This window comes from Bombus pascuorum, chromosome 11 (assembly GCF_905332965.1).
Source record: "Bombus pascuorum chromosome 11, iyBomPasc1.1, whole genome shotgun sequence".
NCBI lineage: Eukaryota > Metazoa > Arthropoda > Insecta > Hymenoptera > Apidae > Bombus > Bombus pascuorum.
This window is the reverse complement of record NC_083498.1, coordinates 2,863,148-2,888,795: the sequence shown is the minus strand read 5'-3', so window position 1 is coordinate 2,888,795 and position 25,648 is coordinate 2,863,148. Positions and strand designations below refer to the sequence as shown.

Sequence of the window (25,648 nt, the reverse complement as noted above, 5' to 3'; positions counted from 1 at the left end):
GGTTGCCCCTCCACTCGCTACTAACCAAGGAGATTCGTAACTCAATTGTACTAACTCCGGACGCTTTGTACGCACTAAGTAGTAAATGACTATTCGTCACTCGTCGAGATTACTGAACGTGTCTGTTCTGTTTTCATTAAAGGAAAATCGGCCGGTACCTACTAAAGCTAGCTTTCTTCTGTCGCTACGCTAAATGAGTGGTCGGTACTGGCCTTACCTTAATCTTCGCTCACAGTCTCGACCATTTGATTGCTAGCTACTTTCCATTTCTTTGTAGGTGGGCAAAGTTTGGAAACTGTCGCGATTTTGCGCTGATCGGAAAGAACACGATCGCGATGGCTTCTGGCATTTATGTCCGTTTCCACGACTTTGCGAGTGAAAAGGTACGAGTAGAACGATTCGCTGGTGGCGAAAGAGGAGACGGCGCGTGCTGTCTCGCGGGACTTTCGGTGAGTTCGCATCCTCTTTAGGTTTGGATCAAGTTACTATGATTTATGCCATTGTCCTAATATATGTCACTAATAAGTGAAATCGTGGAAGTAGGTATATACACGTGAAATAAGCACCTGTACATCGTGAGTTAGAGAACCAGCAAAACAACTTTTACCCTTAGTATAAAATCGCGGAAAGAAACATCGAAAGAATAAACAGACATGTCTGTACATTATACAATCACAGTATTACATCTTATTTTATATCATTTATCCTATTGGATCTTTATTAACTTTATTGGACGCTTATGCAAGGTCGCGCCAATCTTCTCCGTGATTGAAAGGAAAGCCAACCCAAGGATTTCGATATTCGCTTATCCTACGATGCGAAGAATCGGTCAGTGCGCCGGAAGTCAAGAAGCGAATGGCTACTTGTGTTGCGTGTTCGCTGGCACCGAATACCTGCTCGGTCAAGCAACTTTCCCAGACTTTTGCCTGACGGTTTGGCAATGGAAAACCGGTGAACAACTGACAAAAATCAACGGAACGGATATGACGATGTTTGACATCGATCGCACGAGACTCGTGTGAGTAGAATCAGTAATATTTTTCAAAGGTATGGTATTATTTATGATTGTTTCCTACGGTGCAAGTGAAAGGAGAACGAATTAAAAGCAGTGTTTTGTAACAAGTTTATTAAATTCTTTGATACTGACGCTATGATAATGTCTATTTAGTTTGGTATTTTCGTTTATACTTCAAGTATTCGTTCACACGTATGCATCTATACATTTAAGTATTACTTAGAATAATGAAAATATCTAAATTCTAAATCGATATATTGAAATATGTTTCTGTCAATTTGATGACCACAGTATAGATTTCTCAGATCTGCTGCTTACTAGTTGGAACAGGAAAATAGTGTTCATGATATTATAGTCCAATCATGAATGAACCTAGCATGAAGTCTCTTAGCTATCGGAGAATTGCTGCAAACTACTCTGGTCCCGTTCGAGCTGGTTAATAGTACTGTTTGTCGTTCGCAACTCCTACAATTGATTAATTTTTATGCCCCTACGATCTTTGCTCCTACGTGGCTATAATTCAAAATATCCTCTCGCGGATTCTGTTAATCGCCTGTGCAATTTCATCGACTCGTTTCGCACAGTATAAGACTTTTTCACGGATTCTACTAATAATGCGAGCAGAATTTTCGTTTGAAAACTTTTGCACACCCTCCCCACCATCTCTAGCAAATTCACGCTCACAATTTTTTATATTCCAAAGTGTTATAGCACCTCCGAATCATTTAACGCGTTCAAATTTCGAATCGATATCTGCAATGGTTTCGGAGAAAACAAATTGTAACGCTTCACGTGGCTCACTCTATGAATGTAATTAAGTGCAATAATACAGTATATCGGAATAAAACTATTTATCGATTTTCGGTAGATGTTCCACCGATTCGGCCCACCTGGTAGCACGATTTATGCCATCCACCGGTACGCTTTCAGTGTATCGCGTGTTGGCTTGCTCGAATACCGTTCGACTCATTCCGATGAAAGTCCACTCGGAGCGCACTGCAGTTTCCTGTTCCTGGTCCACGGACGGAACTTTGCTCTGTTGCGATAAAAGCGGCACCGTTTGGTCCGTCGATTTCGAGCAGCAAGCGGACCCTGGTGTTCGAACAATCGTTCGACCTCTTGACGAAGATGATAGAACGATTTCATCGCAAAGAAACCCCACGTTGGTGGGTCACGGCGATGGCATGTTGGTCGTCGATCGCGCGACGCACGGTCGCGAGGTTCGAGCAACGGTAGGACGCGTGTAACTTGGGCCAAGATACGCATATCGAGATCGTAAAAGAAGTCAGATGTCAGAAATAAGTCAGGTTGATAAAAATATAGGGAACTTGACGAACCGAAACCTCGGCTAGAATTATGTATAAAAAAATAAAAAAGTATTGAGTCATTCGATAAGTTGTAGATAAATCGTGTCAATTTTGAGAAGATGGTACCCCGCTGGGGGTAGCCATCCACATCTTATTTAATAATAAAGTTAGAAAAATTTATCAAATGTCCAGCTGGACAAATTGTAAAGTATAAATTAAAAATAAAAAAAAAAAAATGTTGAGATGGTGTTCGTAACAGCGTAATTTGGGAAGTAGGTTTAGTTTCGATATGGTATGTACGTACCGCTTTACTCAATGATGTTTGTCCGTCGTTCCATTCATTTCAGGATAGCACAGCTCGGCATATGAACGAAGAATCAGGACAAAAATAAAAATTCGTGGACCACGTTCGCAGGTCACGTTCACACGTTTCCAGATCACGTTCGAGGGTCACGTTTACACGTTGCATAGTGCGGCATTTGAATGAGGATGCGGGACAAAGATCAAAAAATGCATATATACCGTGCAGACCAGCTGAAACTTGAAATCGGGCGATCCGAACTAGTTAAAAGTCTGCGTATCGAGGGTTTAAAAGTATTTCCCTTATTTCTTGGCTCGGTTGAAATATCCTGAATATTTATTTTTTTGCATAACGACACATGATGACAATTTTAACATTTTCCACGCGATAATTGAATGCTAGAATTGATGGTGGTAAATGATCCACTAAAGATGTTTAATTTACGATCTGGCTGTATCTTGGTCTGGATTATGCATTTGTGATGTTCACGAGTCCTTCACGGTCGATCTATCTGACGAACCATTGCCAGTTTTACAGGAAACTTTGGAAAGATCAAAACGAAGAATGGCGCCCGGCTTGGACGATTTCGCTACCGTCGTACCCGAGACACGCAGAAAGCGATCCAAGTCAAGATAGAATCTTAATGCTTGGGGAGAACGGCGATCTCTTTGAGATAATCGGTCTGCTGCATCATTGTCCCCCTCGCCTCGAGTTTCTACTACGAGATGACACGGGTTATGCAAATATAGCTGCGTTACATGGCCCATATTTAGGAGCTTTAGACCAAAATGGTCGTCTGGCGGTCATTGACGTTGCAACTGGTGAACTTGCCTCACCAACTATACAGTTAACACATCACGGCAAAGGTCGGTTGAAAACTGGAATCGAAAATAATTTATCAGACTGCGGGTTTCTTTTTATGCAAATTCGCATTTTTTGGAATACACTTAAAAAAGTATGATCTTGGTAGAGAATTATTTGAACTCTTCGAAAATTTTAGTTAAGCGAAGGATACCGTACTCTCTATTTTTGCAGGATTCGCGTTTGAGAGTAAACTAACTCGGTTTGATAAATGATAATATCTCAAGCTGAATCCGTCGTCGTGTAGCCACATGCGTACTATGAATCGTTCTACACTCCCTGCGCGCTCTACATATTGCAAATATTCACTAGATACTCGATAACGTATTATTCGTACCTTATCATTCAGATTGCTCACTCTACAAAGATTCGTAGTTACTATACATAGTGATTTTTGTTTTGTGTATATTTATATTAAAAAATGGAACAGAGAACTATGATTATTTAACTAAGACTATTTCTTAACACTTAGCCAACCGAACGGGGAGACTTTCCCTCTGTGAAGAACATCGTTGCGTGACCGAATAGGGAGATCTCCCTTTTTGACTTTAGCAACGCGTTTTCTTTTTTGTTGTTGTTATTATCAGCTATTGTTTACCTGGAATTGTTCCCAATTAATTGCACCACTTTTTCTGCTTTTATAGAGTACAGTATATAATAAACTATAGCAATTTAGTGATGTTAAAATTAATCAAAAAGTTACACTATTGGTTATAACTAAATAAAGTTATAATCGAACGATACTACAGTGTAATGAAATATTCAAATGAATTATGAATTTTTAATTTCACGTTCAAGTCGTGTTATTTATCTTTAGTAATCTTTAATGCTTTTAATTTTACCTATATTTTTTATACTTTTAATTTGATGTTTTGTATAAACAATATGTGAAATCGTTAAATAAAATCATTACGGCAAAATATAATTAACCACTTAAATAATTTTTAGATTTCTTCGTTTTTTAAGTAGCAAATATTAGTCCTTGATACTTGAAAAATTACGTGGTGGAAACGTATAGCTCATTGTGGCGCATGCGATTGGCTAAGTGTTAATATATTAATTACAACTGGAGAAACTAAATCGACACTTTTCTAAAAGGTCACGGACATACCTCGCTGAGCCTAATGACCCATGCCAAATGCTTATCCCTCCTGACCTGTTAGAACTTTCACTTTCTGTCTGCACTGTAGTTCGTACTCCATGCAAGTTTTTTTTTTTTATTTTATTTTGGTTTTTACAATTTTTCCTGAAGGACATTTGGTAAAGTGTTATATCTCATTGGTAAATAAAAAAAAAAATAAAATAAAATAAATATAGCATGTGGGTGGCTACCCCCAGCGGGGTGCCAGCTTCGTGTTTTCTAAGTTATATCCTTGCAAGTTGATCGTTCTTTTTCAAATGATTCTTGTTGAGGTTATTAGATGTATGAACAAAGGAACGCGTGGATAAATTGAAAAGTAGAAAATATATTTTAATACAGAAGTGTAAATACAGGTAGGAATATAATTTGAGTTGGCCTAAATCCTTACGCTAGCAGTGTTACCCTATGACTGATAACCCTGGAGCCATCGTCGCCTGTCTACTGTTTATAGTCTGCCTTCGTCCCAGTCTTTCGTCTATACGCTGTCGATGGCTTCAGTGCTTGAGAAAACTAAAAAGATCAGATGTAGAATTTTCTTAGAAGTGGTGACCACTTCAATAATTATTCTACGGTATTAAATACATTATATTTACTATACCATATTATATTTTTAATAATGCTACCACGTTTCTTTCTTTTTCTTTTTTTTTTTTTTTCTCATATACTTACGTAACTGAAAGAAATAGGATCCGCTTAAACAACAGCTGCTCGATGCTACTACGCAGTTGAAACGGAAATATCGCGGGTTTTAACGCTTGTTTTTTCCGGGTTCTTTTCAATCTGACTGAAAGAATTACGAAAGAGACAAATAATAATCAGTGCTAATCACAGTTGCTGATTTCGTCTCGCATCCCGTGTTACCGATTCTGGTAAGCTGCAGCGTCACGGGAAACTGCCTTTTCATCGAATCGTATCCTACGATACCTGTCCGAAAGCATTGCGTTCATCTTCAACGAGAAGCTTTGGATCGCGTCAAATTTTCCAACAGAGGTCATTTGCTGGGCGTTGGCTCGTCTCAAATCGGACGGCTGTTCCTCTTGTCGATGAACGTCGTCGAACTTGAAGAACGTGATTATAGGATGTCAGCCAGCAAAGTCGCAGCCTGGTTGAATCTTGGGCGAAAGGTAACGTAAAACGTTATGTAAAGCTCGAACCTATTTGATCGTCGAGTCGCATTAATTCCGTACTAGGTGATCGATTTTTTGATTTACGAAATGGACCAAGATAACGCGAAAGCGTTACTTCTAGTCACAAACATCGAATCGAGCGACTCTCGAGCTGGGGACGAGATCATCGTGTACTCGTGTCGACTCTTCGATCGAGATCTCTACGTCGAAAACGCGGATTGCTCGATAAAACTTTTGTCTTCCTTCGAGCACGTCCACTACGGAAAAGAATCGAGTTACGAAATAATTGGTGTCCCATATCTCACGAAACAGTTGCATCGGCTAGAGTTAAAGGTAAGAAGGGAAAAGCAAAAATTTCGAAAATGTATGTAAATAAAATAAAATTGCGATATCTGACGTGCCAAGCAGAATACATACATTAGAACAATATGAACAAATGTAATATTATCCATATTTGAGAATATGCGACTGTCAATAACACGGTAAAAAAATAATATGCGTGCAAAAATCATAAGACGTATCTAATACGAAAGTCACCGACATAGGTATGCACAGGCACATAAATAAATTACTTAGCAACTTTTGAGGTGATGGATCGTGATAGTGAGAGGAAGAAACACTTGAGTATATTACCAAAGAAATTTATTATAATATAATCAAGGTGTACACTTAGCATAGGACTCGCGATTATTAAATTAGCGGTTCGCGATTCGCGATTACACGTTCGGCTTCTGGTCGATGCGTTTTTGATTCGCGCTATAAGTTCGGATGATGATTGCCTAAGATGGCAACGAACTCCGAACAATTACTATGACTTGCCAATGATTGCTTCGAACCGATATGTAACGACTAACTTTTCATTACGATGATGCCGCGAAGGAAAACTATGTTGCGGTGTGTCTTAGGATGCGAGATAATCGAATTCGTTAAGGAAAGCCTTGGTTCGGAAAATGAGGGAAATGGACGCCGTTGTTAATTGGCAAATTCTTGTGTTGGTGGTTGAAAAAGGATGCTAACTATCCTCGAAAGAAAGTCGCTAGCGGGAAGCATCGTACATGAGAAAAGCAGATCTTCTTACCTGTAAGAGGTGATAGGTTTAAGGCTGGTAAGAGAAAAACTGTTCGTCACTTTGGAGAACATTTGCTAAATAAATCCTAAGATTTGCAGGTGCTTAGGCTAGCTGAAAATATTCCGTGAGAATGTATCGACATCTGGCAGTCATATTATCCGAAAATTAGCGTCTTTGTGTAGCGGGCCATAGGACAGAAACCGTTAGAAAGTTTACTGTCGAGTACCGCTGCACTTTAAACTTTCTTTTGTCCGTTACTCTATTATTTCTATCATTTAGAGAAAGATTAACAAATAAATCAATCTTCGTAAAGATATCATTAACGCGTTCGTATGAATCAAACTGTACATATATAATAGGAAATTTGAGAAATGTACGTAAACTAAAAAATCGAATCTACAGTTAGCATAGAGAATATATGAATCATTGAATCGATCCGCAGGAAGATTTCCATAACGCCTTACTCTCGGAAGCTCTACCATCGCTGCACCAAACCAGAAGCATCGTCATCGCCATTCATTACACGAAATCTGGCGAATCCCCAAACCTGTTCACCTGCGGATTCGATGGACTAATCGTGTGGAGAGACTGCACCGAGCTTCGACGAGTGTTCGCCCTGTTCGCCGCGCACCATCGTTCCGAAGGTGGTGGTCTACGCACAATCCTCTTCAACAATGTGGTCGTTTCTCTGGGTAGAAATGGGGATCTTGTTGCTAATAGATTACCGAACCGGTTACTTCTTTTTTTTTCTGTCTGCTCTTTCCTTTCTGTTTATTGCTTCAACTAACCAAGCTGTTTTGCCACGATCAGAATGGTCGAACAGGAGGATAGTCGAGGTTCAAGATCAACCGAATCCTACTGTTGGATTGCACTCGACGACCGCTGGAAAACGAGAAAAGGCAAACAAGTGGATGCGACAGAGAACGAAGAGATCGAAGGGACGGAGACGTGGATGGATATGGTGAGTCGCCAGCGGTCAATGGCCGAGGAAAAGCAAGCTCTAGCGACTCGTCTCTCTCTTCTCGATGATTGGAACAAACTGAAACACCAGGTAAATAATTATTTATTATGTATCCTGTTTCCAACCGATACATTTTATGCGATTGGGTTGTAATTACGGAAATGTAATATGGTAGAACCTCGTTTGGACGAACAGTGCAAGAAACAAGGCAACTTCGTTAACTGAAAAATTTCGATAACAGAAATTCATTAGATAACGAAATTCCTGCCTCCAGCTACTCTCATTAGTATCAGTATTGAAATTTACGTCGTAGAGTTTCATTTGTTCCTTTTTTTATGTTTTTTTATGTTTTTTATGTTTTTATGTTTTTTTTGTTTAGGATATGGAAAAGAATTTATTTTGGATGGAACTAAAGTGAAGGATGCGTAGGGTATTATTAAAGTAGTTAGTGTAACTTCGACAGTGTTTATTTCAATGACTAGTGCACGTCGTTTCACAAAGGTGGGACTGTCGGAATAATCCCGGGTATCGGACCATCGGTGATCCGTCCTGGAGATACGGTGGGGCTTGTAAAGCGCCTCGTTCCACCTGAGACGAGTGACAGCCCCTGCAGGCTTAACTAATCGCTGTTGTTCGCGCTGTCGTAGTAAAAATTGAACCACCATTTATAAAAACAAAGAGATTGCTCAATGTAAAAAGTGACAAAGGTACGGCCACACACAGAAATATTGCAACCTCAATCACCGCTGCGTCAAATGTGCAGGTATTCATCCCACAGATCAGCGCACTAAACCTTCAGAAACACCTGCAAAGTGCATCCTCTGTCACGAAGAGCATCGTGCGAACTATAAAGGTTGCACAGCCTACAAGACCTTGTGTAAAAATAAGTATGCCAAACCCAGAATTAAAGACCTAACAAACCAAATACTTAGTCCACAAAAATTCACTACTCCTTCAACCTGTGTTATGCACAGGTGGTTCAAGGAAATCGAAGCAAGTTCAAAGCAGACCGAAAATCTATAGTGATCAATTACAAAATAGTGTTCCCAGTTCACAAAACACGGATAACTTCAATAGACTTGAAAAATTAATCGCGAAACAAACAGAGCAAATTAATAACTTGCTATCATTGCTTACAATCATCATGGACAAATTAACACGCTCTGTCGTAAAATAAAACCAATACGCATAGCTCTTTGGAATGCTAACGGTCTCGCTCGGCATAAATACGAACTAGAACTCTTCCTAAAACAAAAAATTGACGTAATGCTTATATCTGAAACTCACTTTACCGATAAAAATTACCTGAAAATAAATGGTTATAACTTTTACCATACCCAACGTCCCAATGGAAAGGCCCACGGCGGCACCAGAATTATCATCAAAACCAGCATAAAACACTATGAGCTTCCATCATTCCAGAAGGACCTACCTCCAAGCTACAAACGTAGCGATAGAAAATTGGCATGGTCCAATCACTACATCAGCAGTATATTGTCCTCCTAGACATTCTATTTCCAAAGAAAAATTCGATAAATTCCTCAAAGACCTGGACAATAGATTCATAGTTTGAGGAGACTATAACGCTAAACATACGCAATGGGGCAGCAGACTTATCATAGTAAGAGGCAAAAAACTTTTGAAATGCATAAACGCCAACAGACTTAACTACCTCAGTACAAACGAACCCACTTACTGACAAACTACCTGATTTATTAGACTTCTTTATAACTAAAAACATCTCGCCAAGATATATCCAAATCAACTCTTCTGTGGAACTCTCTTCAAATCATTCACCCGCCATAGCAACAATTAACTCAACAATTACCAAAAATCAACTTAATGGCTTTATTCATAACCAACTCACAAACTGGCAATTCTTTAGGGAAGTAATCAATCATTCAACATCAGCCTCGATATTCCTAAAAACAAACGAAGATATAGAAGCAGCCACGGAATATTTAAACGCGATCCGTTCTTCCACCCCTACTAAGTTTTTTGTTAATAAACATGAATACCCCCATTACATAGTAATAAAAATTGCAGAGAAACACAGACTTAGAAGAATATGACAAAGTCATAGAACACCTGAAGACAAGCGTAAGCTAAATAAAACAACAAGAAAACTAACCAAAATCCTTAAAAATTACAAAAATGACTGTTTTCAAAAATATATTGCTAATCTGTCTCTCAGAGCTGACTCCAACTACTCACTATGGAAGACATCCAGGAAACTCCAAGAATCTGGGCATGTTTCTGGACAGAAGAATAACATGGAAACGACACATCGTAGATAAATCCAAACAACTGAAATCAAAACTAAAAAAATTCTACTGGCTCATTGACAGACGCCCCAACTTAAACATGCAGAGTAAAATAATGCTATATAAAGCCATATTAAAACCTTTTTGGACCTATGGGATCCAACTATGGAGAACAGCGAGTAATTCCAACATAGAAATTCTCCAACGATTCCAATCAAAAACTCTAAGATCCTTAATAGATGCACCTTGGTATATTACAAACGAAACGATACATCGCGACCTTAAGATATCCACAATTAAAGAAGAAATATCCAAATTCATAAACAGATATAAGAATTAACAACCACCAAAACCCATTAGTTACCCAATTACTTGACACGACGGATCAGATCCGCAGACTAAAAGAACAATACCTTGAAAGACAATAGATTGAAGCATTAGATTAAACTAGAATCAAACATACTATAAACCCTTATAATCCAAGTTACAGTACCATACAAAAATAATTTACTTATAATTCTTAATGAGAATTGGTTGTAAAAGTCTACAAAAAAAATATATATATATATATATGGTATTCTTCCGAGCTGGGGATTAAAAAACCTGTAGACAATAAAACAAAACCTAGGGTTTGTCCTTTAACGACGTCCTAGCCCAAAGGCCTAGTCCCAAAGGACGTTTCGCAGGTCATGCGGCCAACACGTGCGCTTCAACCCTGGAACTTACTCTACGGTCATGGCTTTCTTTTTCTTTTTTTTTTTCGTGAAAGAAACCTTCATAGGCGTCCCGCGCTCTCCGGGTAGAGGACGCCGGCTAGTGCTGGATTTTTACCGGCTAAAACCTCTACGGTGGTCATCCCGACGTTTGGTAGAGGTGCCTCGGGTTCTCTTGCGAATTACTATCGGAGGGCACCCCTCGTCGTCTTCTCCCAGTAGGTTGAGGGAGGCCGCTATGACTGAGTGGGGCCGCTATGGGGGGACCACACCCCCTAGCGCCGCGTTCCTTGGTCATGTCGCTTTTAGGGCGGTGTATGGAGTGTCTTCGTCGCGGCGCTCTCGCCGGATCGCGCGTTTTCACCCTGTTTCTCTCCGTTCGCTCCTTCGCCAGCATCACTTGCTCGCAGTAAGTGCGGACGGCGGTGCATTCCTGACTCTACGGTCATGGCTGCTACAGAAAAAAAGATTCAATATTTTTTTTTCTTTTTTATTTGTAATTTGCGCTTTACAATTTGTCCAGCTGGACATTTGATAAATTTTTCTAACTTTATTGCTAAATAATAAGAGATGGCTACTCCTAGCAAAATATAATCAATATTTCAGTAATTTTTCTTTTTTTTTTATTATTTAATTTGTACTTCACAATTTGTTCAGCTGGACATTCGGTAAATTATACCTCAATAGTGTACCTATTTTATGTATGTATGTATAAATATCGACCAAATATATAACATAAAATAAAATCTGCAACGTTTCTATATCACGTTTTCACGCGACTATTTTCTTATAACACGTGTAATCGGGCCTTTATCGTTAAATTAACACGATCCTCATAGATGCGTGCTCGGTGTCATTCTTTCTCAAATTTATCCTGGCTTAATGAAAAAGTGTTTGATTTTCGATGATTTATCTCGTCCTAAACGGCATAAACTAAAATGTAATAGAAGTTCCTTAACCCTCCATCCGTATACTGAGTCATTTTCTACCAGCAATTTTATGTAATTTTTCATTTTTGCCAAATTCTTGTTTAAATTTTATATAAAAGGATTAAAATAACACGTAGCAATAAAAAAAAAAAACTATTGAATGTTGTTCTAGAAACCCCGGGAAGGTATCGAAGAATTTTGGGGGATTTTTTGAAACACAGAAAACCTGAAAAGATAGTGCGCTTAAATGATCCATTATGTAGACGACATCGGTAAAAATAGGGTTGCAGACGGAGCGTTAATTTCATTTTATTTCACTTAGCCTCTTGCAAGTTTTCACAGCTCCTAACTCGCGCGAGGTATTAACAATCTGTGCAACAAGCGCAAGTTTCTTTTTTTCCTCGTAGATTTTTTTTTTCTTAGAGCAGGGGAGGGGAATCAACAATCCCCCTTCCTAGTTTGAACGATACAAGGTCAGCATTATCTTGTATTATCGGAAGGCAATTAGAGCTTGTATGTCTTCCTGTGTCGCAAAAAATCGCAAAGTGGTAATTAACGATGCTAACAAAGAGCAATCTAACAACGATAATTTTGTGAGAACGCCGTTTTCTTGACGACAGGTAAAGACATTGCTCGACTCGAACGAGACGGCACCGCCAAACGCTCGACTGCCGATTTCTGCGTTCGATCTCGATCAACGTGGTAGAGAGCTCGCATTAGCAGCGGCCAAATCAACGGAAATCGAATTGACGAAGAACGCCGAGGAAAAAATCTCGCGCCTGAATCAATCGATACTCTACTTGCGCAAACAATTTCTGGATCCCTTGATCGTCCGACCGAGGAGCATCTTTTCCTTGTTCGGTAAATCGAAGGTCACCAATTATCCTCTCGATAAATTCGTACCTCGGGAGCAGACACATATTCCGCCTTGGTGTCAATTTTCGAGAAGAATGAGAGAACTTGTATCTAGGTAATTATTATTGTCCTCCACTGTTGAAAGAATTGTTTTGTAACTGGGATAATTATTGATAAGATGTCGCATTGACAGAGATGTTATTTAAAAACCAAAAGGAAGACAACAGATCTATTAGTCTTATGCAGGATAATTTTCTCGTTAATTGACTCGACGATTTATATATGTATATATATACTGTGGCTCGCGAAAGTGTTCGAACGCTTACATATGCAAACTTTAATGACCGAAATAATGTAAATTAAAGTAAATTGCTTAGACGAGCAGATGTCAATAGGAAGATGGAAGTCTTAAGATTATGTCAGTAAAATTTGAAAAGGATTCAACAACGTAGGTAGTTATGATACAAATTATTTGAGCGCTACATATATTATTAAATTATTTAATATTAATATTTGCTTGGATCAGCTTTAGCTGCAATAGTGTGTCTCAATCGACATTCCATACTGTAAACCAATGATTTTGTAAAACTACACTCAACGGAGTTTCATATTTCTATAATTTTATCTTTCAATACTTGCTTTGAGATTATCTGAAATTTATTTCATATTTTTCCGATTTCAGCCAATGTCATTACTCTGACATGAAAATCATTGTTTCGTAAGATTCGTCGATATAATTCCGGGTGAATTTCTTTATGAAACATATCAGCTATCATACTTGCGAGTTGAGGAGCGGATGTAGTAGGATTTTTTTTTAATTCACGAATGATAACTTTCTCCTCTCTTCCAGTCAATTTTCAATCGGATTTATGTCTGGACTTTGTGCTGGAGTAATTAACATGTGTGCTGTGTTATATACGACCCATTCTTTCACAATTCTAACAGTATGCTTAGGATTAATATGCTAGGCTCGTTATCTTGTCGGAAGTGGAAATCTTTCGATAATCCTAATTTATGGGCACTTTCTCCAAGGTCATTTTTCAAAATATTTGAATACTTATATTTATTAGTTATTCCATCAATAAATATCAAATTTCAGGTAGCCATGCACCCCGCACCATGACCTATTCACCTCCCTGTTTCACTGTTTAATGTAAATGTCGAATCTCCAATTCCGTATTTGGTTTTCCCTACACATAATTTTGACCATCTGAGCCAAAAATGTTATACTTTGACTCGTCCGAAAAGACGACTTTGTCCCAAAAAGAATTATCTTTATTACTATAGATTTTTGTAAAAGTCGATCTTTTTTTATGATTTACCGTATTAATATATGGCTTCTTTCGCGGTACTCTGACATGAAAATCATTGTTTCGTAAGATTCGTCGATATAATTCCGGGTGAATTTCTTTATGAAACATATCAGCTATCATACTTGCGAGTTGAGGAGTGGATGTAGTAGGATTTTTTTTTTAATTTGCGAATGATAACTTTCTCCTCTCTTCCAGTCAATTTCTTTGACCTGATCGAGCTTTATTTGCAAGTGTTCCCTCATTCTTTGACTTTTTTATGATATAATGTACTGTGGACTTACTTCTCTTCACAATTCCGGCAATCTCGTGTTTTTTTTTTTTTTTTTTTTTCGTTTATTTTACAATCAATTTTCGTTAGAGAATTTTAAGTAAATTTATCTGACGTGGTACTATGATATGATTAATAAGTGTTCAATCCTCATGTAATTGCATATTATTTCTCTTTCACACTTTTGTTTCCAATCATATAACATTCACGCTGCGAAAACAATCCTGTCCACATAAATAATATTCCAATTCTAAACAAAGATTCAGTCAAATATCTGGGCATGATTCTGGACAGAAGAATGACATGGAAACGATACATCGTAGATAAATCCAAACAACTTAAATTAAAATTTAAAAAATTCTGGCTCATTGCCAGACGTTCCAACTTAAGCGTGCAGAGTAAAATAATGCTATATAAAGCCATATTAAAACCTGTTTGGACCTATGGGATCCAGCAAGTAATTCCAACATAGAAATTATTCAACGATTCCGATTAAAAACTCCTTAATAGATGCACCTTGGTATGTTACCAACGAAACAATACATCGCGACCTTAAGATACCTACAGTTAAAGAAGAAATATCCAAATTTATTAATAGATATAACATAAAAGTTAACAACCACCAAAATCACCAAAAAAAAAAAAACAGTACCACGCCAAAATAATTTACTTATAATTCTCAATGAGAATTGATCGTAAAATTCTTCCAAATAAAAAAAAAAATAAAAAACGCTTTTGTTTCACATTTTTTTATATTCATTTTAAATACTATTATGCACACTTTCACGTTACTGTTACTGGAACGATATTCTAACATCAAGTAAACGTACCAATATTTTCATTTACCAATGATGTTTACATTCGATGCAAAGGAAGATGAAAAACTATTAACAGTGTTACAGCGTTCGAATACTTTTGTGAGACACTTATCCTGAATGTTTCTAATAAATGTATCATAATTTCTGTCTGTATTACTGAATTGTTTTCAAATTTTACTGATGTAATCTTGAGACTTTCCAGTCACTATAGATACCAAATTGTTTTAACAAATTAGTTTAGTACACCTCATTTTATTAATTGAAATTTGTAAGGGTAAACGTTCGAATACTTTCGTGAGCCACTGTATGTACATACATTCTCGTTTGGAAATCTTAGGATATTTCTTATCTTTAATAAAGGTGTAACATTTGGCGTGAAGGTTTAATTGCAGACATTTTTATTAAAATTGTCGATATTACCAACGCATGTTTTCTTATCGTACGATATACATCAAGATAAGCGGGTTATTACGGCATAACATGTTCATAATTTTGTTCAGTGTTGCAAGAAATACAAAGATCGCCATAAGATTTTTAAACGAGGGTGTATATATATATTTGATACACTAATCGATGAGATACTTCGTTCTCTATACAAAATTATGAAAGTATTCGTATTTAACTGTTTAACTTAAATGATACTTTGCTTTAACTCCGTGTAATTGTAAAACTCGGTATAAAAGGCAGAAAGAGATAGCCTTGTATTCGTGTCTTTAGACACGATATTCATTTTTCAAATTGTGCTCATCTTGTCAATAATTATTTCAACGAGAGGAGATCGTCTGCTCGATTCATTCCAATATTTACGTATCGTATGCAGATTGGAGGGCGAAGAAAATTCACGAACGATCAACGCCGAGATCCCATGGTCTCGTTGCCACGGTTTTATAGACATGCTTGAGACGTGCATTATCGCGGATCACCAAGAGCGCGAATTAAAAGAAAAGTTCAACGAACTGTTTGAAAAGACACGATTAACGAAGCAAAGAGAGATGCAAGAGGCGAACGAACGCTCCAAGGAAATGCGTCGGCTCGTTCTCGAGCTGAAGCGTATGTTTCACGTGGACGCGAGTGCGAAACTCTTCGAGCCTCCACAGTGGCATCCAACGGAAATAATCGAGGAAGAATTCGAACGATACGCGAAAACGATTGACGATGCAGGATTAGACGAACCCGAAAGAAACAACGAGAATGAGAAGAACTTAGTTGAAGACGAAGTAGAGATCGAAACAAAAGTCAATGATTTTCGTGAACAGATGCTCGACAGGATGATGGACGGTGTACTGGAAGTTAGGTAATCGCACTTTATCATACTGTAGATGATACACGATGATACAGTTGAAATATAAAATTGTGGAATTTTTAAAGGAAGGACCTGTATACAGTAAATATATAGGTGGTATATTTTCTAGTCAAATAATAATATAATTACTCTGGAGCGTTTGCTTATTGTGTAAATATAAAAGGAATTATTGTTTCAAAGTGATTGTAATTACCGACTGAAACGTAACTAATATTAAGAAAACTAAGACCAAACGTGGTTGCATCGATAGACGTCTCTTGCAAAGACTTAATTTATCGTTTTCGTTTCTTACGTGCTCGATGTGACGGTGAGTTTTGAATTTTGAACGCGACCTCGCCTGCCGTAGATTGGAACACAGTGCAAAGAGAAGCATTCCGAAACCCGACTGTCTCACCAGGAAAGATGCAGCTAGTTACACAGAGGAAGACATTCGGGCAATCGAGTCGTACGAGAAGAAGATTCGCGCTAGAGAAGTCGATCGGCAGAAGTACAAGTCGATGCTGGAGGCCGAGATCGAAAGGATCAGTGGTATGACCAAAGAAACGTAACATTGTTGCTATCACTCAACCAGGTGACGATCGGTTAAATTGCAGCTGTTTGCTTGGAGTCGTGAACCTTGAACGATATTAACCCCTTGCATTTTACGATTTAAGTTGCAACAGGGTCAGATCCGTAGACTAAAATGGCAATACCCCTTAGATTGAAGCATTAGATTCAACTAGAATCAAACACGCTATAAGCTTTTATAATCCAAGTTACAGTACCACGCCAAAAAAATTTACTTAAAATTCTGTAAAAAATTGATCGTAAATAAACTACTAAATAAAAAAAAAAGTTGCAACAACACGTGCCGTAACAAACGACAGGGCCGGCCAGACGTCGAGCTATTTCACGGTGTCCCTTTAAATTTAAACATTACATTCGGCTAGAATCAAACATACGATAATCACGTATTATACACGATATAGTACCACGCCAGAATAATTTGCTTATAATTCTCAATGAGAATTGATTGTAAAATTCTTCTAAATAAAAAAAAAATTTCACGGTATGGCTTGAGCATTCGAAGTTGTGCAAATCGCACCGTTCTTTTCATGTGTAAGATACAATTAATTTTATGTTGCAAGATATTTGATAAATAATTATTACCAAGTGATCATTAAACAAGAAAGATTTATTATCTTGAAGCGGATAATAAATAATATTTCAATAACATAAACGTAAACGAGAGTTTTTAAACGTAAATTTCTTTTTTTATTTATTTAATTTGTACGTTACAATTTATCCAGCTAGACATTTTATTTCTTTAGCCTTCTTTTTATGAGGATTTTGCTCGTTACACTAGCCAGCTGGTTTGTATGCGTTGACATTGACTCATTTCAGGTATAACCATGGTGTACTGACTATTGTTCTAAGTATTTTCGATTGTAACGACTCTAGTTTATTTATGTTACTCATTGCTAATGTCCCCCATACTGGTATTTCGTAAATCCTTTCTGGAAGAGCCTGATGTTTATATTTTAGATTTCGGTCTAGGCAGTGGATTTTCGTCAAAATTTTCAAAAAACTCTGTCTAATCCTTTAATTGTCGAATTGTCATGGACGTCTCCCGAGCGGTACCTTTTTTGCATACCTGGTTCATTGGTGTCCTGTTAGCGACATTGTTCTATGATTTGTCGACGAATTTTCATTTCGAAATTTATGACACGTCGTTTATTGCTAAGCAGACTCATCGAGCTTAAGATACTAATTAAGCCGCTAGGGTGGTTCGATAATAGGCTTTACAACGTAATAAATTCAAATTTCCTAAAAATAGCAGACGCTGTCCCTTTCGTAAACTCAGAATATTCTCCTATTCTTCTATATCTTTTATTTTCTATATCTATTTTGTTTTAAATTGGAGGTGAAGGGATACGAGTCACCCATTGTCCGTGTTTCAGGAGAATTCTCGAACAGCACAAAGTCTTTTGACGACAAATTGAACAACTTATCCAAAGAAAAGATACAAATCGAACGGTCGATACTCTCACAGAGATTGACCAAAATGCAGGCGATTCTACAGCATCGAAATATCGTTCAGATAAGACAGCAGATACGGCGGACTATCGAGTTGGAACTTGTACTTGCGACGGAGGCTGACACCCTTGCCAAAGAACGAGATTTGTTCGAGGCAGGCGTCGCAGAACTAAAAGTCAGCTATGAGAAAGCGCGTAAACGAAATAAACAGCTGGAAACGAAGTTTCGATCGGAGTTTGCCGAATTAAAACCATCGGTACCGGAGCATTTGTTCCGACAATACCGCAAAAGACCGAGATTATTAACAACGCATGGACCATGCGGTACGTCGGCTGTGTTTCTCACTGAACTTGCTGTTTGTATCATTGAACAGAGAAACTCTGACCTCTTGCCTCGAGAATGTTTAAGCTATCTTCGAGCTATGAATGAATTAGATAAGATACCGGAAGAACTGTCGAGCCGATTGGAGCCAGATTATTGGCACCTTCTTTGTCGTCTTAGGAGACTCAAGGTAGAAGCGGAGATTAAGGTAAAATCATGCTAGATGATATCATCTACATAGTAGTAAATATAGTATAATATATGAAGTTCGAATGCAGGGTAATGACAAGTTCTTTGAGTTATTTAACACGTTGAATGGCACAGTAGTTTTACAGGGATTACCCGTGGCGCAAGGGTGAATTTTTTATTATGCGATACATATAATGTTGAAATATTATTTACAAGAAATATGTTACAGTGTAACATATTCATCATTAACTGATGGATGATGAAATTAAAAGAAAAAATTAATAGGAATTAAAAGAAAAAATTAATAGAAATTAAAAGAAATGCGATTTCATGCGATTCATTTATTTTTTGCGATTATCAATTATCAAGTATTAAAAATCTTATATGGTTTCTTCGCGTTGGTACGATGCAATAGGTAAGTTTTCTATGTTCCTACGTCTCGGGACATAATAACCGTAAAGGATAATCCATCCCTCGGTACCACGATAATCCTAAGAATCGTTACAGGATTATTATTTGTTTTAGTATTATGGTGGATGGTGTAGAGGATTGTAATATAGAATAACGTGAACTTGCTGTTTCAACTCGTCAAATATATTTAAAATTAATTAAATAAATTAATAAATATAAATACTGTCGAGAGACGCTTATACAAACGTATTCGCTAAGACAATGTATAATTGCTCGCTGGTAACTCGTAGATATTAATCGATAATTCGTAAATACTCGTATAATAAGTGATACTGTTAATAACTGATTCGCTCGCAATCGCGTCTGTTTATTTATACTCGTCGGGGGAGAGTCGGAAAATTCAAATTCGTCTTTGTTCGACTGTTGCACGTAACGGCGACATCGTTTTGCACGGAATTTATTTATTCTTACATTACGTGTGTCCTAACGATCTTGATACTCCGAGGCAAAACAACAACATGACTTGAATTATTCTCTAACACAAGTGCCGTTACAGTATCAAGGCCCTTAATTCCCATGAAACATCTTTCAAAGCGAAACGTTCCTTAGGATTATTGTTCATGAAGGTAAAACACCGAAAAAGCGAGTTTTTCCCATGTTTGATAGTTAAAAATAGTTTGAAAACTATTTTTATATGTTTTATACCGCATTAATTTGGTCACACCATTGTAGTAACGATGGTAATAATAAAAAATTTATAATTATTGACATTTGTTCAAATTATGTATTCCTAAAAATCTTGGCGCGCAGGACCCCCGTGGCATTCAACGTGTTAAGCTTTAATATTTTAAAATACGACTCTAAACTTTGCAAGGAATGATAAAACTTGTTCTGAAGAAATTAGCAAAGTTTTATTTTGAGTCGCCGGAAAAGTTCGTTCCGATTTACATTTCGATTCGATATACATTTATTGAATCATATAGTTATCCTGTTTGAACCTATGGGATCCAACTATGGGGAACAGCGAGTAATTCCAACATGGAAATTTTTCGACGATTCCAATCAAATCTCTAAGATCCTTAATAGATGCACCTTGGTATATTACCAATGAAACAATACATCGCGAACTTAAGATACCTACATTTAAAGAAGAAATATCCAAATTCAGTAAAAGATATAACATAAAAGTTAACAAACATCAAAACCTACTAGTTACTCAATTACTTGACACGACGGATCAGATCCGCAGGCTAAAAAGAAAAAATTATTATATTATATAAAAATTACCCTTTAGATTTAAATATTAGATTCAGCTAGAACCAAACATACGATAATCATTTATTATTCACTTTATAGTACCACGCCAGAATAATTTACTTATAATTTTCAACGAAAATTAATTGTAAAATTCTTTCAAATAAAAACAAAAAGTCTTTCACGCGACTTGAATATTCCATCATTCCAAAGCCTCTCAGGTTTTTCGGTGAAAAACTTCAATATGATCTTTCACGTCGATTAAATTGTTTAAAAATCGGAACGAAGTTTGCGGGCGACCCAATATATTGAAATCATTATGATTCGAAAGAATATTCCATGAAATATTAATTATTTAAACCTTATTTATCTTGTAACATTTCGTTGGCACTCTTTTTTCTTATTTTATTTTGTTGACTATTCAATTCATTAATGTCATTATCCTTTTCTTATTTATATTAATTGATTGACATAATATCAATAGTACCAAAAATGGCAACACTGCAGTGTATCTCCAAAAAGATTCGTCTGATACCGCATGCACAATAATGTGTACTGCCAGTCATGAATATTAAAAGATTTTCTAATATCTGATATATATTGAACGTTTTTCATTCTATTATAAATCTACAATATAAATAATTTATATAAATAATATAATAATATGTAAAAGTAAAGAATGATAAGTTATATAATATAAAAAATGAATTTAAAGTACTTGTTCAAGCGATTCTCATTTCCAAGAAATCATTAACTACATAATATCATAAACTACATCTTTTCTAGTTTCCTTTTTATTATTAAATTAGTACTGTACAATTTGTCTCCTTGGACATTTGGTAAACTTTTCTAATTGCACTTCTATTGTTTAGCTTTTATTGTCTAGCTGTAAGTAAACCTAAAGGGCCTGTTAGCCCCAAAGTCCCTATTAGGGGTTGCCATGTACAGATGGTGGGGGCCAGGTCAGTTTTCGAAATTGTATAAATAGCCATAGGCCCATGGCTTCGAGGTTATACCTTAGATCAACAGCATCGTGAGTTGACGTGTACTAACATACATCGTTTTATCAAAATCTCAATAGTACTATTTAAATTAACCATTAATAAATTCCTCAAAGTGAAATCTCAAGATTTCTAATAAAATTCTAACATTTATTGTGACGTGTGACTAAAAATCATAACTCGTTCGAAGGTGAAAAGTTGTGCTATCGATTTGGCGGAAGCGGAACAAAGTTTGGCATTTCTACGAAACGCGTGCTGCATCAGTCGTGACAAGGTCAACCAGTGTGAATATAAAATAAAACAATTAGAACGGTGCATAATGAGTCTTTCGGAGGATCAAGAAAACGCGTTATCTCAAAAAATGAGTAAAATCTCTATTGAACCGAGTGGCAATCCACCAATTGATGGGAGGGACATGTTCATAAAGAGGGAAATGCTGCGCGGACCTATGGCGTTTTTCGAGACTGAAGAAAGTGTAATAGCCCCCGTGCAACATTTGGAGGCTACATATAAGGCGGTTCAGCTTGATGAGTGGCGCAATGAATACCACCAGCAGAGGATGAGAAATTTGCTGCAGCTTCAAGGAAGTGCAGAAATAATGGAGGTAAAAATTTATCAACATCCTTGATAGACTGTAGACGCTTATGCATTTATGGAAAAAATGTTAAGAAATGGGCATTTTTCGACCTTTTTGTGAACGAAAAATTCTTGCACGACATTTAACAGCATCTCTCCAGTAACAAAAAATGTTATTAGCATTTATCCGAAATGTAGTGGGAATTTTTCTTCACATTTTGACCAACTTAATAACGATTCATCTATATCGACATAATAATTGTTTGGAAATTCTGTTGATAAATTAGTCTTCGATCGAGCAAATCTACAGTACAGTCAGATCGTTGCTACGCAAGAACAGCTAATAGCTAACAATGATTTTGTTGTATTTCGGATTCACCCGTTTCCAAACTTCAATTCATTTATCAGCAGATGTTCTAAAGAATTATTTCATACATAGATCAGTATTTTAGAATTTTTTAAATTATATGAATTTCATGAAGATGAATTTTCATAATGTAGTAGTAATTTATTCATTCAAACTTATTAACGCAGAAATTTTTATAGAAACTTTTATAGATTGTAGTACATAGATTGTGTTACATAGATTGTAATATGTACATTCATTATCTCTGTCACACACTGTTGCCAAATTTGTCCTGCATAATTATTTCTTTGATGATTCATTCACTATTCCTATTTTAAAACTGCCTTTGACTTGCTATAAAGTACTTTTGTGCCGTAAAATCACTTAAAGCTGTTTCATCGGATAATGTTTTCATTTCACACTTTGCACAGTAGCCACCTTTGCTTTGCCTCCCCTTCGTCTCTCCTTTCTCCTCAGCTAGCATTCCTTTCACGCTCAGGTTTGTTTTATCAATTTCTTTTGCATGTTTTCCAGTATTCGAATGTTCCTTGGTTGGTTTTACAATATAAACATCTCCTTTCCTCTTTCGAAAATCTATGTTCTCCATGTTATCACGCTTCGCTTCAATTTACATAAATACTCGCATTCTCATCATTATAGTTCACAATCAGTAGAATTCACGAAAGCTTCTCCGCAATTTCATTAAATTTACTTCGGTTCCGAAAAATCACATGCTTATTCTTCATTTACAGTTCAACGCACCTTGCCTACATTGTAGAGTTTGTCGTAACAGCAAACAGTTAAAAAGAGAGGAGACAGGCAGGAGTACCCGCCATAAGGTAAATGAGCGTTTCGAAATAAATTTATCTTTTCGTGCATTGAGATGAAACAGAGTAAGACAAAGCATTTACGTTTCGTGTTATAGTTGTCTCGCCAACAACTCATGGAACGCAAAATCCAGATGGCGAAAGTCGAACGTGAGAGAGAAGTCTGGAAGCGAAGAAATATCGAGGGAACAACATTGGACAGTTTGCTCACAAGAGCACAAAGTCTGATTGACGGATTGGAAGGATTTTACCATTTACGTTCCAGGCCTTCCAAACAGCGACCATCACCACAAAGTATAACATCAGACAGTAGTGAAACAATGACACTTTCTGACGCTGATTCGGCAACCAGTACAATACCAACTGATATGGATTAGTAACTGTAACTTGTTAAAAATATCTAATATATAACCTTTCTTTCGATTCATTTTATTTCTATCGTTTCAATCAATTTAGAATATTTAGTCGTCATTTCTATTTTATATGAAACTTCTGGCTAATGTTCATGCGTTTTATGATCGTTTTGAATGTATCAGAAATAATCTATCAAAATTATCGCGTTCAAGCCTAATTAATTTTACATCACTGTATCTCTTCAATCGAGAATATGCAAAATGCTTCTAGATTTTCTCAAACTCTACCGATATAATTTATCAGACAATATGAATACAATAATGATAAACGATACATAAACATAAGTTGTTTCAAAATTAATTATAAAATTAAGACAATTTCTATTTGATATTTCTATATTATAAATATTATCTTATCAAATTATTATTATATTAATTTGTGGTTTTTTTGAATGGCAAAAAGATTTTGATTCTAAAAGATAATATTTATATAAAGAAACTCGACCTTTTATAAAACTAGTCATTTATAAATGGTAAAGTAGGTTTTGATTGTATAAATATTTACAAAAACTTATGCCTTTGTAAAACCAGTGAAATAAAAATATTAAAATAATATACTCGTATTAATGATTACTACAAACATGCCTGTTACAATCTTTTGCATATCATGTGTAGTTTTTGTTTTTTTGTCGTTTTACAATTTTCTGCGGACGGATAAATATACACAGATTTGTTATGCTTCTAAAGTCAGGTCGAACCTCCCGGTTAGGTCACAGTTCCTGGAATTTCCCAATACAAAAGATACCATGTCAGGCTTTTCCGTTTAACTTTTCCTCTTGCTCAAGGCAAAAAAGAATTTCCTGAGGATCGGCGATAACACGTCAACTGTTCCGCGATGACAGAACGGGAACGATAATTTGAACAAAGAGCAAAGGTTAACTCGAGGTCACGCTTCAGGTTATATTATTATCGAAGGCAGATGTTTTCGCATTTTCATATCGATCAATACTCGATGCGTCTCGTCGCGAAACGATGTAGAGACTCTCGGTGGATCGTCTTAACCTTGACGCGAGGGGAATCACGCATTCATTCGAAAACATACCGCGTCGCAATCGACCAATCATGGTACATTGTTGACCGCGACTACTAGCTGTCCTCGACCGTCGTCGATTAGCTCGTAAACCGTGTCACCTTGTAAAACGTACGCTTCGCGAAAACAAGAAAAGTATGGATTTTATAGGGATGCAGGAAACTACAGGGGGATCAAACAGACACAGACTAGATAGCAATGAGGCGTTCAAATAACAACAACGAAGCGAAGTTTTCCAAAATCACGGAGATTCGAAGCTTGGAGCTGTTGGATCGATGTCTTGATATATTCCTTTTATTGATTCTTTATGAACTTTTAAAATTTTTATACGTCTCAAAAGTCTTGACAGGGTTGGAAGCGAATGTAGTTTAACACGCACGAGTTAAAATATGGATGGTTATATAAACTTATTAAAACTATTAATACTTACTTGTATTATCAGTTAAATTACATTACAGTAGGCTCATGATTATTTGATGCCACCTTAACCGACCGCATCTTTGTTGAGATAAAAATAATTGAACAGAAAAGTCATTGACTTGCTATCGTTCTTTCTCGTCCGATTAAACGCAACCTTTATCTTTAATCTTCGACTCCGATGAGTTATTCAAAGTAAGAAGTTTGTTTGCCAAAAACACGATGCAAAATCGAATCAGCGAGTATTTCTCGTCACAGGCAAACAAAACGCGATTGAACGGTTTCGACGATTATTTATTTTACGTTTATTTTTTATCCGCCTTGACGATGATACGAAATCTCTGGTTACTGGATCAGACGTGCTGCTCCTCGCTATGAGATCCAGATTCGAAGTGTTCGAAATCCCCTGGCTACCTGTGCGCGCGAACTCGCACTATGCAAATGTGCCCGCGAACATCCGCTTCGGCGAGGGGAAGAGAAAAAGGGAAGAACAGAAATAGACGGAGAAAGAGAGAGAAAGTGTTATAGCAACGCCGCGATCATCTATCTCCGTCTCTGATTACTCCCTCCAGATCGCAGGTATTACGCGAGAACACAAGACG

General features: G+C 36.8%; 1 protein-coding gene across 1 annotated transcript; it reads left to right on the top strand.

Annotated features, from left to right (window-relative positions):
* The first annotated feature begins 193 nt into the window (after nucleotides 1-193).
* On the top strand, nucleotides 194-18,949 carry LOC132912056 (uncharacterized). Its single transcript, XM_060969166.1, has 13 exons — nucleotides 194-204; nucleotides 278-449; nucleotides 747-1,018; nucleotides 1,884-2,247; nucleotides 3,153-3,489; nucleotides 5,457-5,749; nucleotides 5,816-6,085; nucleotides 7,264-7,553; nucleotides 7,632-7,872; nucleotides 12,309-12,658; nucleotides 15,763-16,236; nucleotides 16,592-16,773; nucleotides 18,186-18,949. The coding sequence occupies exons 1-13, from the start codon at nucleotides 194-196 to the stop codon at nucleotides 18,803-18,805; spliced, it is 3,876 nt and encodes a 1,291-aa protein (XP_060825149.1). The 3' UTR covers nucleotides 18,806-18,949.
* Nucleotides 18,950-25,648: the final 6,699 nt, after the last annotated feature.

What these genes read in the sequence shown, in the direction of transcription:
- LOC132912056 (XM_060969166.1), top strand. An exon ending in ATCGATCGCACGAGACTCGT is followed by an intron (nt 1,019 to 1,883) that starts GTGAGTAGAATC and finishes GATTTTCGGTAG; the next exon opens with ATGTTCCACCGATTCGGCCC. An exon ending in GGAACAAACTGAAACACCAG is followed by an intron (nt 7,873 to 12,308) that starts GTAAATAATTAT and finishes TCTTGACGACAG; the next exon opens with GTAAAGACATTGCTCGACTC.